At 40.3% G+C, this 12766-nt stretch overlaps 1 protein-coding gene across 1 annotated transcript in view; it reads left to right on the top strand.

The window, feature by feature from the left end:
• wdfy4 (WDFY family member 4) overlaps positions 1 to 12766 on the top strand; it is a 225644-nt gene that overhangs the window by 74234 nt on the left and 138644 nt on the right. The window contains exons 31-34 of the mRNA XM_067972622.1: positions 1606 to 1775; positions 3900 to 4040; positions 9158 to 9328; positions 12162 to 12338. Coding sequence (XP_067828723.1) covers positions 1606 to 1775; positions 3900 to 4040; positions 9158 to 9328; positions 12162 to 12338 — 659 coding nt within the window. The remainder of the gene's footprint in view (positions 1 to 1605; positions 1776 to 3899; positions 4041 to 9157; positions 9329 to 12161; positions 12339 to 12766) is intronic.

Here is a 12766-nt window from a genome sequence, read left to right as displayed (position 1 = left end):
AATTGGTCATAGTGCTAGTTCATGTTTCCAAAATGAACAAAGGAGACAATCAGCCACTGGAGGCAGTGCAGAGAAGAGGCAGAATACTTAGTGTTAAGAGTCTGAGTTATGAGGAAAGACTGAGAAACATGGGCTCAGAAAGGAGGCATCTGAGAGGGAATGATACAGAGGCATTTAAAATCATCAAGGGAATGGTGGAAAGTGAATCCAGAATATCATTTTCTGTTATATTCCAGGAGTAGGAGAAGAGGACACAGATTCAAATTAATAAAAGGAAATTTTAGGACTGATATCAGGAAGTGCTTCACACAAAGAGTGATCAACATATGGAATAGATTTCCAGATAGAGTAATGGAGGTGAAAACCTTGGAAGCATTTAAGAAACAGTTGGATGCTGCAGTGGGGGGAATTTTATGTATTTTTTTGGGTGGCTGAACTAACATGGATTGAATAGCCTTGCTCATTTGTAATTGTCTTGTAGTCCTGTGAAAAGTCTAAGTGATGGCATGTGACCGTAGGACTGACTGCCAGGAAACTACAGCATGCTGTCAAAGGCAGGTTTTCCCTCAAACTGCAGGCACTGAATTGAATACCACTTGTTATCGTGACACTGCGTTACCTGAGGTAGTTTTGTGGTCTGAATGGAGAAGGAAATTAGTCCCACTTAAATAAATTATGTAAATAAGAGTCCACTGAATAATAAAATGTGTATTCAGCGGTCTGTATATCCATATGAATAGTATAAATATGTTTGTGATCGAGCTGGCCCTCATACCTGCTGGATACTGTGAGTTTTGAATCATGGTTTAGAAAAATTCAAGTCTTCTTATTAATTGTTGTAATTATTAATTGAAATATATCTTCCTTCACTTTTCTCTGACTGGTGTTGTTATATATTTCCAAAGGGCTGTACACATACGTTGGTACCTCAGACAAGCGGCAGTCTGTGGGCCTTGGGAGTGAGTGTCAGCAGTGTAGAAGGACATCATAACAGAGCCTGATCCTGTCCTCACCCGACATTCGGACATGTACGTTCCAGCACTTACTGGATAGTGATCTGGGATGGGACACTGGCTGAACATTCTGCCCCTCCCAAATCCAAGAGGAGCAAGACCAAATGTAGCATCCCTGAGTGACCTTGGCAGAGGTTCGATCAGACTGGTGATTGCACCTGGGACTTGTCTGCTCTCTATGGCTCTTAGTCTACACTAGTCAGGACTCTTACTAACAGAACCATTGAGGGAGGTCTTGGTGCCTATAAATGAGATCCCTAAGATTGTAATCACTGTAACCCTATTGTATATAATGGATAATTTTACAGAATCATACTCTGAGAATATCATGGACGAATTCCCAATATGTGTTCCCAGCAGATGGAGCTTCATACAGGGAACGCAATTCCATAACATTACCCTATAATCCATATAGCCTACATAGCATTAACTAGGCAACTGATGATAGGGATAACATTAATTTGATGCCTTCCTGTGAATGCAATGTGTTAGTAGAAAAGCAAACTGAAATGATCAATAATGTTATACAGTACTTAGAAAAATCTTCACATGATACCAAATCAATTTCTTATCATTTGGTCTTTGGTTATAGACAATATAAAATCTCGACCCCAAGCCTGCAGCCAGACTTCGTGTTTAATTCCTGGATTTGAAATGATGCAAATGTTTTTGAGCCATCACATCGCCATACCTCAGCTGTACCTGCTCCTGGCTGCTTTGGTCTTACAGAAGCCGCTTAATGAGATGCCAGAAGACCTTGAGGTAATGTCTCCCTAATTCTAGAAAATATATCTTGCAGTTTTTGTTGTCGTTGCTATTAGCGGAAGATTGACTTACTTTAAGTATTTAATGTAGTGGCTGAGACCTAAATCGTCAGCACAACTTTGGAAGGAATAAAGAACCAAAAAACTTGCATTTATATATTCACGACTTTCGGATATCCAAAGCGCTTCACTGCCAATGAAGTACTTTAGAAGTGTGGTCACTGTTGTAATCTTGGGAAACATGACAGCCAATTTGCGCACCACAAATCCCACAAACATCAGTGAGTTAATGACCAGACAATCTGGTTTATTGAAGTTGGTTGAGGGATAAATGTTGGTCAGGATTCCTCTGCTCTTCTTCGGGTGTTGCCATGAGATCTTTTGCATCTACCCGAGCAGGCAGACAGGACCTCGGTTTAATGCCTCATCTGAGAGACGGCACCTCTGACAGTACGGCACTCCCACAGTACTGCTTGAATCCATGACATACTGACTCAGAGGTGAGAGTGCTACCACTGAGCCAAGATTGAATGTAGAATAAATGAGTAATTTCCTCCATGTTATATAGCAGTGATATCAAAAAATTGTCTGTCTTATGAGCTGCGGTTCATTTTTACTGCCTACAGTTAGCTCAAATAGTTATTTTAATAAAAGAGAGTGCCTGATTTTACATGCTCTATGAGAGAGATACAGGACTGTCATTCAATGAAAGGACTGTGATCGTATCACAATCCACGAGAGCTAGGTTACAAGTGCTGATGGAATTTGTGAATGAATTTTGCCCTTTAACTGCCCTGTGGCGTCTTTGATTGAAAGTTTTGAACTTGATTCATAAAACTCTATTTTATTTACACTGAGGGGATCAAGTATTACAAGGAAAACTTTATAGCCCATTATTCTAAGAGTTTTGTAGGGTATTCATGTACTATTGTGCAGATACAGGCTCCTGAGTGTGTTGCTTCCACTGAAGCCAATCTGAAATGGTCTTATGCCAATGGCTCCAGTGTAACAGTCAATGCAGCTATTTGCTCGTCTACCAATGCTAACCATGGATTTGTTGGATTTCTGACCGTGTTAGCATCACCGCATCTTCTCTGTCTCTCCTGCTGCTGTCTGACAACTGGAGTGAGTTCTATCTCCTCATCTCAACACTCTTTAGTTGTACTGGCTTTTGTTATACTGACCGCACTTCACCAGATACTCCGGCCTCCTCCAAAACCTGAATTATCACCTCGGAGACACACCATGCAGCAGGTGCGACGACGCAAGAGGTTCAGAGGAAGCCAGAGCATCCAGTCTGCACAACCAGAACAATCTCGAGAGTGCAGTTGTGAGGAGGGGTGACTTGTGCTCGTAATCAGGTGCAAGGGCAGCGTGTGACAGCTGGAACTGGTGCAGCAATGAGATTAGTGACAGAGTATAATTACTGAATATGACCTGCATGAAGCAGAACAATAACATGTGATTCACAGCAGGGTGTAACGATGCATTTATATATTTTAAAGGGGCTTGTGCATAATTATGTAGTTGGTGAGTGCAGTATAAAAAATCTGCAAATCACCATAATGCCCCCATTACATCAAAAACTGGTAGAGGTAAAATGAGACCGCTGAAATTATATTATAAAGCAGTTTGATATGGCGTTTGTGGGAAATTGTATAACAAACATGACATGACTGGTAACTTATAGACAATATCAATATTAATATAAATATAGAATGCTAACTCTTAACTCCACATTTCTCATGGATTTAGATTGGATCTTTAATTTAGTTAATCTATCTGGCTGATAAATGTTTTTTAAAAAATCAAATTAATGGTATTTCAGATCAAAGCTCTGCTAAAATATATGCCATAAAAATGCAATATGGTGTTAATCCAATTAAGTGAGAAGCATGGAAATAAAATAAATAAAGAACAATCCAGATCTCCTTTATTTCATGACTGTCTTTAACTTAGTGACTTTGCTTTGTTCCCGACAGGTGCAAATTAATAGGGCTGTATAAAAATAGTCTACAACTATATAATACACGACAGGTGGAATGCTAAATATTTTCCTTTGCAAATGCTTTTTGTGAGTAAACAAAGAATGAGTTTTTTAAAGCATGAATTGTTTTCCTAGTTGGACCTTGACATGATGATTACTTGGCTTCTGGAAAGAGTGAGACCGAATCCGAGTGATAATTCCATTAAAATCCCAAATGGATTGTGTACTGAAGCTGCTTTGGCTCTGCTGGAGATGGTGAGAGCTATATTAAGCAAGGTGAGAAAATGGACTTGACGTTCAAACATGCTTTAAATATTGCACTGTAAAGCACAAACAATGCCCCTTAGCTGGAAGAGTGCCATAGAAACAGGTTATATGTAGCCTTGCAACACTTCAAGGGGTCTGCAACCTTACATAAATCTTGTCGACAAAAACAGCAAACTCCAGCATAATCCCCTATGATATCCTACAAAGGGGGATAGATCATGAGTGGCTTGTGCCCACCATTCCGATTGGCGGTCCCAGTGGGAGAGGCTCCTCACCAGCAGCCTTGTAGATTTACTCCCAAGCCCTCAGTGTCTTAAATTGTTGCTGTAGTTATTTGTCAACTGCTGAAATGTAACCGCATTTAAGATTTCAGCAAAAACTGCAATAAAACCATGAGTAGTGACATTTATACTTAAATATCTTCCTTGTGGGTTGTCTCAGAAACTGGAGGTGCAGAAATATAAAAGCTACTTCTTGAAGTTGTTTAAGTGATGTTCCAGTACTGTGCAGTATAATCATTATGAAGGACTGTTTCAGAAGAATGAACAAATAGATATAATAGAAAGTCTAAATATGGGTAGAAGTTGACAGGTGATGTCGACTTGCTGAGGTACTGTTCTGTTTCCATCCTACTCAAGTGGCCGTTCTTTATATCTGTGCCCAGTCAGTGAGGTTTAGTTCACTGTTCTCACTCAATTCCACACATGCACATCTACCAGCAGGCGTCACTCCATAGCAATCAGAGGCAGAAACCCTGGCGGAATTGTCCCTCCTTACTCCAGGAGTGCTGAGGTCATAAGAACATAAGAAATAGGAGCAGGAGTAGGCCATACGGCCCCTCGAGCCTGCTCCGCCATTCAGTAAGATCATGGCTGATCTTTGACCTCAACTCAATTTTCCCGCCCGATCCTCATATCCCTCGATTCCCTTAGAATCCAAAAATCTATCGATATCTGTCGACTGTCGTGCATTAGCTACTGTCCAGCTGAGATCAGCAAACTCCGCATAGACTGGGCCTCAAACCTAAACCTTCTGCTTTGTATGGTTGGGTATTATGTTGAGCAATGTCTTTAACCAATAGACTCGGGTTTCCAACCCTCCAGGAATCAAAGATTAATCTCGAGCAACAGCCGGGAGAAAAATCATAGAGGCATTAAAAAAGAAATTGTGTGTTTCATTTCATTATCTTTGAGCATTTTTAGTCTGAGTTATAAAAACATTGGAGATGGGGGGGAAAGTGGCTGTTTGACTCAGGGCGGGGGGTGCGGTTGGAGGTGGGAGGTCATGTGATAAAACCTCCAGGAACACGTCCAACCGGGAGGTGCTGACCCTACACTAGACCCTCAGACTGGCTAATGACTGTCAATTTCTGGAAGGTTGTCACCTCCAATATGTAACATGTCACCCTTTATAAACTCAGATTCCATGTTCAGAAAGTTACTTGTGAACCAGCAAGTTTGGTTATTTTAAACTCTCAGTCATTTTAGAGAATCAGCATTTTGACAAATCTGTTTATTAACAATGATAGAAAGACAAAGATAAACTTGGATTGGATTATAGTTTGATTTTTTTTCTCAGCTCATGCTTTTCCAGGTTCTCCCCCTTTTGCCAAGTCCTTCCAAATTTTCCTATAATCCTGTTTCGAGGAAGCTTCATTTCATTACTGCTGTCCTTTCTCACTGTATACTTAGGGTACTGAATGTTACAATTAATGATCCAAAATTGTGATTAGGAGCACAGCTTCGCAAGCTAAATCTGATGTTATTTTTAGCAAATAGATTGGCCTGACGTCAGATGAATATGTAACTCTGGTCACTTCTAGTTTTACTCCTTAGGCCATGAATCTGGAAATTGAGCTCTTTATGATAACAATAAAGTCTGATTTACAGTCTGAACATCTTTTGACAGATGTGAGCTTTACAAATTTGAATCCTTCACCCAAAAAGGTGACAATATACCTCAAGCACCTTCAAAGTAGTTTGTCACTCGTACTTTATTTTAAATATCTTATGTGTACAGATGATTTTTAGGATGTTCTCCCGAGGGCTGCTATGTGGCTATATTGGAGATTCTCTGCAAGGTGAGACTTACCTTAAACTAACACGAGTTAACTGCTGAATATGTAGACACTCTGTGGATAAATGAACCAGCATTCTTATCCCATGCATGAGAAAACGAGCACCTTATGAGTGATTTCTGAAAATCAGCCCCACCAGTCAGATAAAAACGAGATTCCACAGTTATCGGTTAAGCACGAGTTTAAAAAACCATTATCATGTTGAACTTATTTATTTGGAAAGTAATTTTAGTGGGACTCTTACAAGTGTGGAGGGTAATTTAATACTTCCCACAGTCTTGTGAAGCAGATTTCATCACTCTACATGGATGTCTGTTTGCCATATTCAAAATCTTCTATAGACTCCCAAATATTTGTTTTATAGCCAATCATGGAGCTTCTGAAAACATTTAACTCCATGTCTAAGCAACGCTTCAAATATTACATGAAAAATGCTGATTCTGTAAAAGATAGCGAATCGCTGTTTGATTTTCAGAAATCTCCTGTGGGAAAATTTATTGCATAGGGTTTAAATAATGTTAATGTGTGATTTAGTGCTCAGTACTTCGAAACATTTCTAGTTGGAGCTGTTTATTGCAGGAAGAAAGAAGAACCTTTAGGAGATGTGTACAATATCATGCTTGTTTCATAGATAACAAAAGTTGGTGAATTTCCCAGGCATGTAATCAAGTCAGCTGGCAATGTCTTTATGGGACTTTCTTACATTACCCAGGCTGTTGACTGTTTGCAGCAAAAGTTTTCAATTCTTACAGATGATAATTACAACCTTTCTATTGTTAATCAATCCTGAATGCCTTTCTTAAGGTTTTAAGAGTTATTTAAGTGCCATTTTCCCGGATAATTGTGCTGAAGTATTATCTGCTAGATTTGAAGACATCTTAGAATCATTTTAAAGTTGACTGTATTACTCAGCAATAGTCGTTCTTACACTAGACAGTAACCAGGCTTTAGCTGTTGACAACACAAGACCTTGCTATCATGCTGTCTACTCTACTGACTCTTGTAGCTGTCAGCTCTCTGTCACTCTGCCATTCAGGTCTTCTCATATAGATTACAGACATCTCAACTTTGACCATCTATGTGGTCCTTTCCCAACTACCACCCATTCCATCACTTCCTGAGCGTGCTGATCTTCAGCAATATGGTACATGTCCTACACGCTGCAATTGATTCAACATAACAAGTTCAATCAATGTTATAACGTGATAGCAGTCTAGGATGAGAGGTCTTTCAGCCCTTCGAAGCTTGTTCATCTAACACTCAAACTGCCCCAGATTAACATTTGAATTTTGAATACTCTTAATGTTTTTGTCCCTAACGCCTTGCTTGGGAGGTTATTCCAAGCATTTATGAACATACGAATTAAGAGCAGGTGTAGGCCATTCAGCCCCTCAAGCCTTTTCTGCCATTTGATAAGATCATGGTTGATCTGATTGAGACCTCAACCCTACTTTCCCATCTACCTACTATAACTTTGACTCCCTTGTTAATCAGGAATCTATCTAACTCAGCTTTAAAAATATTCAATGATCCTGCCTCCACTGCTCTCTGGGGAAGGGAGTTCCACAGACTCACGATCCTCTGAGAGAAAAAATTTCTCCTCATCTCCGTCTTAAATGGGAGACCCCTTATTTTTAAACTGTGTACCCTAGTTCTAGTCTCTCCCACAAGGAGAAACATCCTCTTAGCATCTATCCCTTCAAGTCCCCTCAGGACCTTATATGTTTCAATAAGATCACCTCTCATTCTTCTAAACTCCAATGTATATAGGCCCAACTTGTCCAACCTTTCCTCATTAGATAACCCCCTCACTCCCTCAACCCACCCTCATATTTATCACCTGCTCTGTAAAGAAGTCCTTATTTCTATTTTAAATTTACTTTTAACTCATTTGAATCTATGTCCTCTGGTCCTACTGGCCTGACTTACTTTGAAGTAATATTCTGGGTTTCCCTTATCTATAAACCATTTAATATCTTTTATCCCTCAATGAGGTCCCCTCTCAATCTTCTCTCTTACAACACCAGGTTATAGTCCAACAGTTTTATTTGAAAATCACAAGCTTTCGGAGATTATCTCCATCGTCAGGTGAGTTCCTCACTCACCTGACGAAGGAGATAATCTCCGAAAACTGTTGGACTATAACCTGGTGTTGTAAGATTCCTTACATTTGTCCACCCTAGTCCATCACCGGCATCTCCACATCAACCTTCTCTCTCGACTGTCGAACTTGAACTTCTCTAATTTGTCCTTACTGCTCTTCCCCCTTGCACCATTCTTGTTTCTTTTCCCTATGCCCTCTCCTGCTCTTTCAATGTAGAGGTCACTCCTCATTACTTCAGAGTTGGTCAGAAAGGAGAGAGAGGGAGAAAGGGAGTAGACAAAGGAGAGAGGGAGTAGACAAAGGAGAGAGGGAGTAGACAAAGGAGAGAGGGGGGAGACAAAGGAGAGAGGGGGGAGACAAAGGAGAGAGGGGGAGACAAAGGAGAGAGGGGGAGAGAGAGAGAGAGAGAGAGGGGGAGACAAAGGAGAGAAAGAGAGAGGGGGGGGAGACAAAGGAGAGAAAGAGAGGGGGAGACAAAGGAGAGAGGGAGAGAGAGAGAGAGAGAGGGGGAGACAAAGGAGAGAGGGAGCGAGAGAGGGAGAGAGGGGGAGACAAAGGAGAGAGAGAGAGAGAGGGGGAGACAAAGGAGAGAGAGAGAGGGGGAGACAAAGGAGAGAGAGAGAGAGGGGGAGACAAAGGAGAGAGAGAGAGAGGGGGAGACAAAGGAGAGAGGGGGGAGACAAAGGAAAGAGAGAGAGAGGGGGGAGACAAAGGAGGCAGGGAGTGGAAGGCAAAGGAGAGAGAGGGGGTAGACAAAGGAGATAGAGGACGAGACAAAGGAGATATAGTGACCAACACCTATACAACAATAGTTTGCATTTGTATAGTGCCTTTAACGTAGTAAAACATCCCAAGGTGCTTATAGCTGGTTGTCACAGCAGGTTTAACTTAATTTAACGTAGCCAGGTTACAATTGATCAGTAATCGGATTGCTGTTGCTTTTAGCCTATCTCAGACACTGATGGCTCATGGGACATCACTTATCCTGGCAGTGTGATGCAATTCTTTTGTCTCGTCTACTACATGATCCCGAATGAACCTTTGTGGAGGTCACCAGAGTTTCTTCAGGGCTTGGCTGCTGCTGGTTTTCCTGTGGTGGGATCGCTCTGTCACATGGTATGTCCTGTCAATAAAGTCTAGCATCTGTTCTCTAACTGGTATGTATTTTTATGGGTTTTGTCATTCCATTCAAACATTTTGAAAATGCTTCTCGATTGAACTCCAGAAATATTTTAATTTTCTACAGCTGTCTCGTTAGCAATCACCAAAGATTTTATAGTAGGGATAAAAAATAACCTCAAACATTGGAAACATAAACAATTTTAGAAATACACAGCAGGTCACTCAGCATCTGAAAGAGAAAAGACAATGCGGCCCTCCGTCAGAACCCAGTTCTAGTGATGGCTCATACCTGAAATGTTAAACTATCTTACTCTTTCAGAAACTGACTGAATGCTGAGAATTTTCATCATTTTCTGTTTTTATACTCAAGTATTTTGATGCTGCTTCAACACAACAACCATCAAGTTAAGCTCCTATTTCTCACATCTAGAATATCTTAACACCTTTGAGTCGATGAAATCTAATGGTACATTCGCACTCCACAAGTTAATTTACACTGTAACACTGCTAGGATGGTGTAAATGAATATGGTGTCAGAGCCCGACCTTGCACTGGAATGAAGCAGGGTGAGACTCTCTGGAGAAGGGAGTCTCCCTCTGGTTCACTTTGGAGTTAATTTGGGCCTACACACCCGATTCAGTGTCCATGCAAAGCAGTTTCAGCTTTGCACCAATGCTGAAGTGTGTACCCCATTCTAAACAGGTATCTTCCACAGGCTTGCACAGTACATTTCTTTAAACGTCTCTTGATCATTTTCTTCACCGTTTCCCTTCACTCACACCATTGTGAGGGGTTGAAACATTTCCCAGGCCTCCTCCAGTGTTGTCACGTGCTTCCCAGTAGCTAGCTCAGACATCAGGGGTTGATCACCTGCACCCACCCGGTTTTGCCTATGGGAAGCCACTGGTCATCTACTCAGTATCTCCAACAGTTGAGATTGACACTTCAGTAGCCTGGGAATCGCAGCTCTATCTCCTCATGCCCAAAGCACGGTGTTTTGGTGCTTGAGAACCTTCTGCCATTTGAATTTAGTCCCTACTTCTGTTAGATTCTTTTTGAGGACAACACTGTTCAATTCATATCTAATTTGGATATCAGTAATCTCATGATGGGAATGGGTTAACTGGTACTGCTAGTGTAATGTACCTAAATGATGGGCAAGTCACTTGGATGTTTCATAGAACCAGGCAACTGGAATTTCCTGTCTGTGGAGTACAATCTGCCTTTTTCCACGCTTAAATTCCTTAGAAACATAAGAATAGGAGTAGGCCATTCAGCCCCTCAAGCCTGTTCCACTATTCAATTAGATCATAGGTGATCTATATCTTAACCCCATCTACCCGCCTTGGTTCTGTAACCCTTAATACGCTTGCCTAACAAAAATCTATCAATCACCTTATATCCTTATACCAGTTTTACTCGGTAACATTAAATCTCAAGCCCCTTCCCCAGTGTGACATTTGTTGTTTATTGAGCCTCCATTTCTTTCATTGTAATGATTTAAATCAGTGTCGACTGATACTACTGACTGGTCTGTCACTGGGTAGACGAGTAAAATAATGTTTATCTGGTGTTTGTAACCCAATATATGACTCCTGCAGTGAGTTTACTATGATTGATCGAAGTATTGGAGCGATTTGGTACCAAGGAGACACAAAGATTATTGCTTTATATACTTGCTAAATTTTAACAAAAGTTAGATAAATAAAAATGAAGTTTCAATATAGACTTATAAAGTGTTGCATTTTCACTGTGCAGTTGTTTTGTGTCTGAATCTGAAGATGTTATCATAAACCTAATCGAAAATGAAAATGCCTTGTCTGTCTTTTAAAGTTTTCTCTTTGTGAGGTAATTTTTTTAAAAAGTTTCTTCAAATAAATGTAGCATTTTTGCATGATTTAAGCAGTGCTTATGCTCAATCAGCCAGTATCGCTGATCCCTTATCATGTGTGGCGTGAGTCATCGATCACATCACACGCCATAGCGTTGTGAACGATTGGCGATTACATCCTAATTTAGGCCTTCTGATTTTAGGGCCTAACCCTATGAAACCCAATAATTACCTCCTGACAGCTGAATTCCAAAAGTGTTGTTAAACCCAAGGATATAAATGTTGTCTTTAAATGGAACTACAGCCCCTCGCCATGAATGAGTAGGATGGCCCATGTCACACAGTGGGGTAATTTTAACTTTGGGCGATATTGAATTAGCCGCCCATTCTACGCACTGTCTGATTTTTCCTCCCATTGATATCGTCCATTTTACACTATCGCCTAAAGTTAAAATTACCCCCAGTGAATGGCGCGGTCCTTTGCTCACTGGTTTAATTATTGTCACAATCAGTACACTTTTTTTGTTAACTTTCTGTGATTTCCCATTAAGAACATAAGAAATAGGAGCAGGAGTAGGCCAATCGGCCCCTCGAGCCTGCTCCGCCATTCAATAAGATCATGGCTGATCTGATCTTAACCTCAAATTTAAATTCATGTCCAATTAAGCCTGAAGTTGGCTGGTTTCAAAACATTTTGTATTATTTTTGACCCAGAAAAGCACAGATTTTGTTCCCATCTTGAGCCGAATTTAGGAAAAATAAAATTAAAAACTCACAATGCCTAATTATATTGCAAAACATAGAACAATAATTAGTGAGCCAATGAGCTGCATTTGACACATTATTAGTTTATCCCAGATGCATCCAATAAATACATATTTATATAGGAGTTAAAATGTGATTGTGAATGACAGTTTTGATGAAGAACGTGTTAAAACAAAATGGCCATGTTAAAGGGAATTCACTTTTTGTCGGGCTTTTCTCACGGTTTGTTAGGCTGATCTCGGAGCCTCACCACAGGAAAGGCCGACTCACAAAGCTGAGCCACAGCCGCCGTTGTCAACACACCCAGCCAGGAAGCAAGTCTCTGATTTTATACGCATCCTTCTTTTGGACAGCTTGTTGAACATTCCTGCCAACAAGCAGTTGCATCCTGTTGAGATTCTAGTCGAGGTCAGCATCTGCGTTTCATTCAGATATTATGTCGGCCCGTATAACTTGAGATTTTACATGCGACAAAAATCCAGTTTGACACTGTGTTTGGGCATTATTTTAAGCCGATGGACTGTTTACCATATTTGTCTAAGATGCTTAATATAATCGATTGATAGTCATCTGCATTTTTCTCACCATTTTATTTCAAGAAACCAAAAATTAAAAACAGATTACGTGTTGAAACAGGAAAACAGGCAAGCATTTAACATTTAGTGGTCCAGAGGGAAACACTTTTAAATTTAATATTTTTTTAAAAATTAAAGAAAAATTGTACTTCAGTGTTCAAATATAATGCTGCACATTCTCATATCACTGGTAAATGTTCTCACACTGATGTATATTCTTACTGATAAAGTATTGGTGTATAGTCTCACACTGTTACAGTA

Source organism: Heptranchias perlo, chromosome 36 (assembly GCF_035084215.1).
Source record: "Heptranchias perlo isolate sHepPer1 chromosome 36, sHepPer1.hap1, whole genome shotgun sequence".
Classification (NCBI taxonomy): Eukaryota; Metazoa; Chordata; class Chondrichthyes; order Hexanchiformes; family Hexanchidae; genus Heptranchias; species Heptranchias perlo.
The sequence above is the reverse complement of the archived record's forward strand: the minus strand, read 5'-3'. Positions and strand labels throughout refer to the sequence as shown.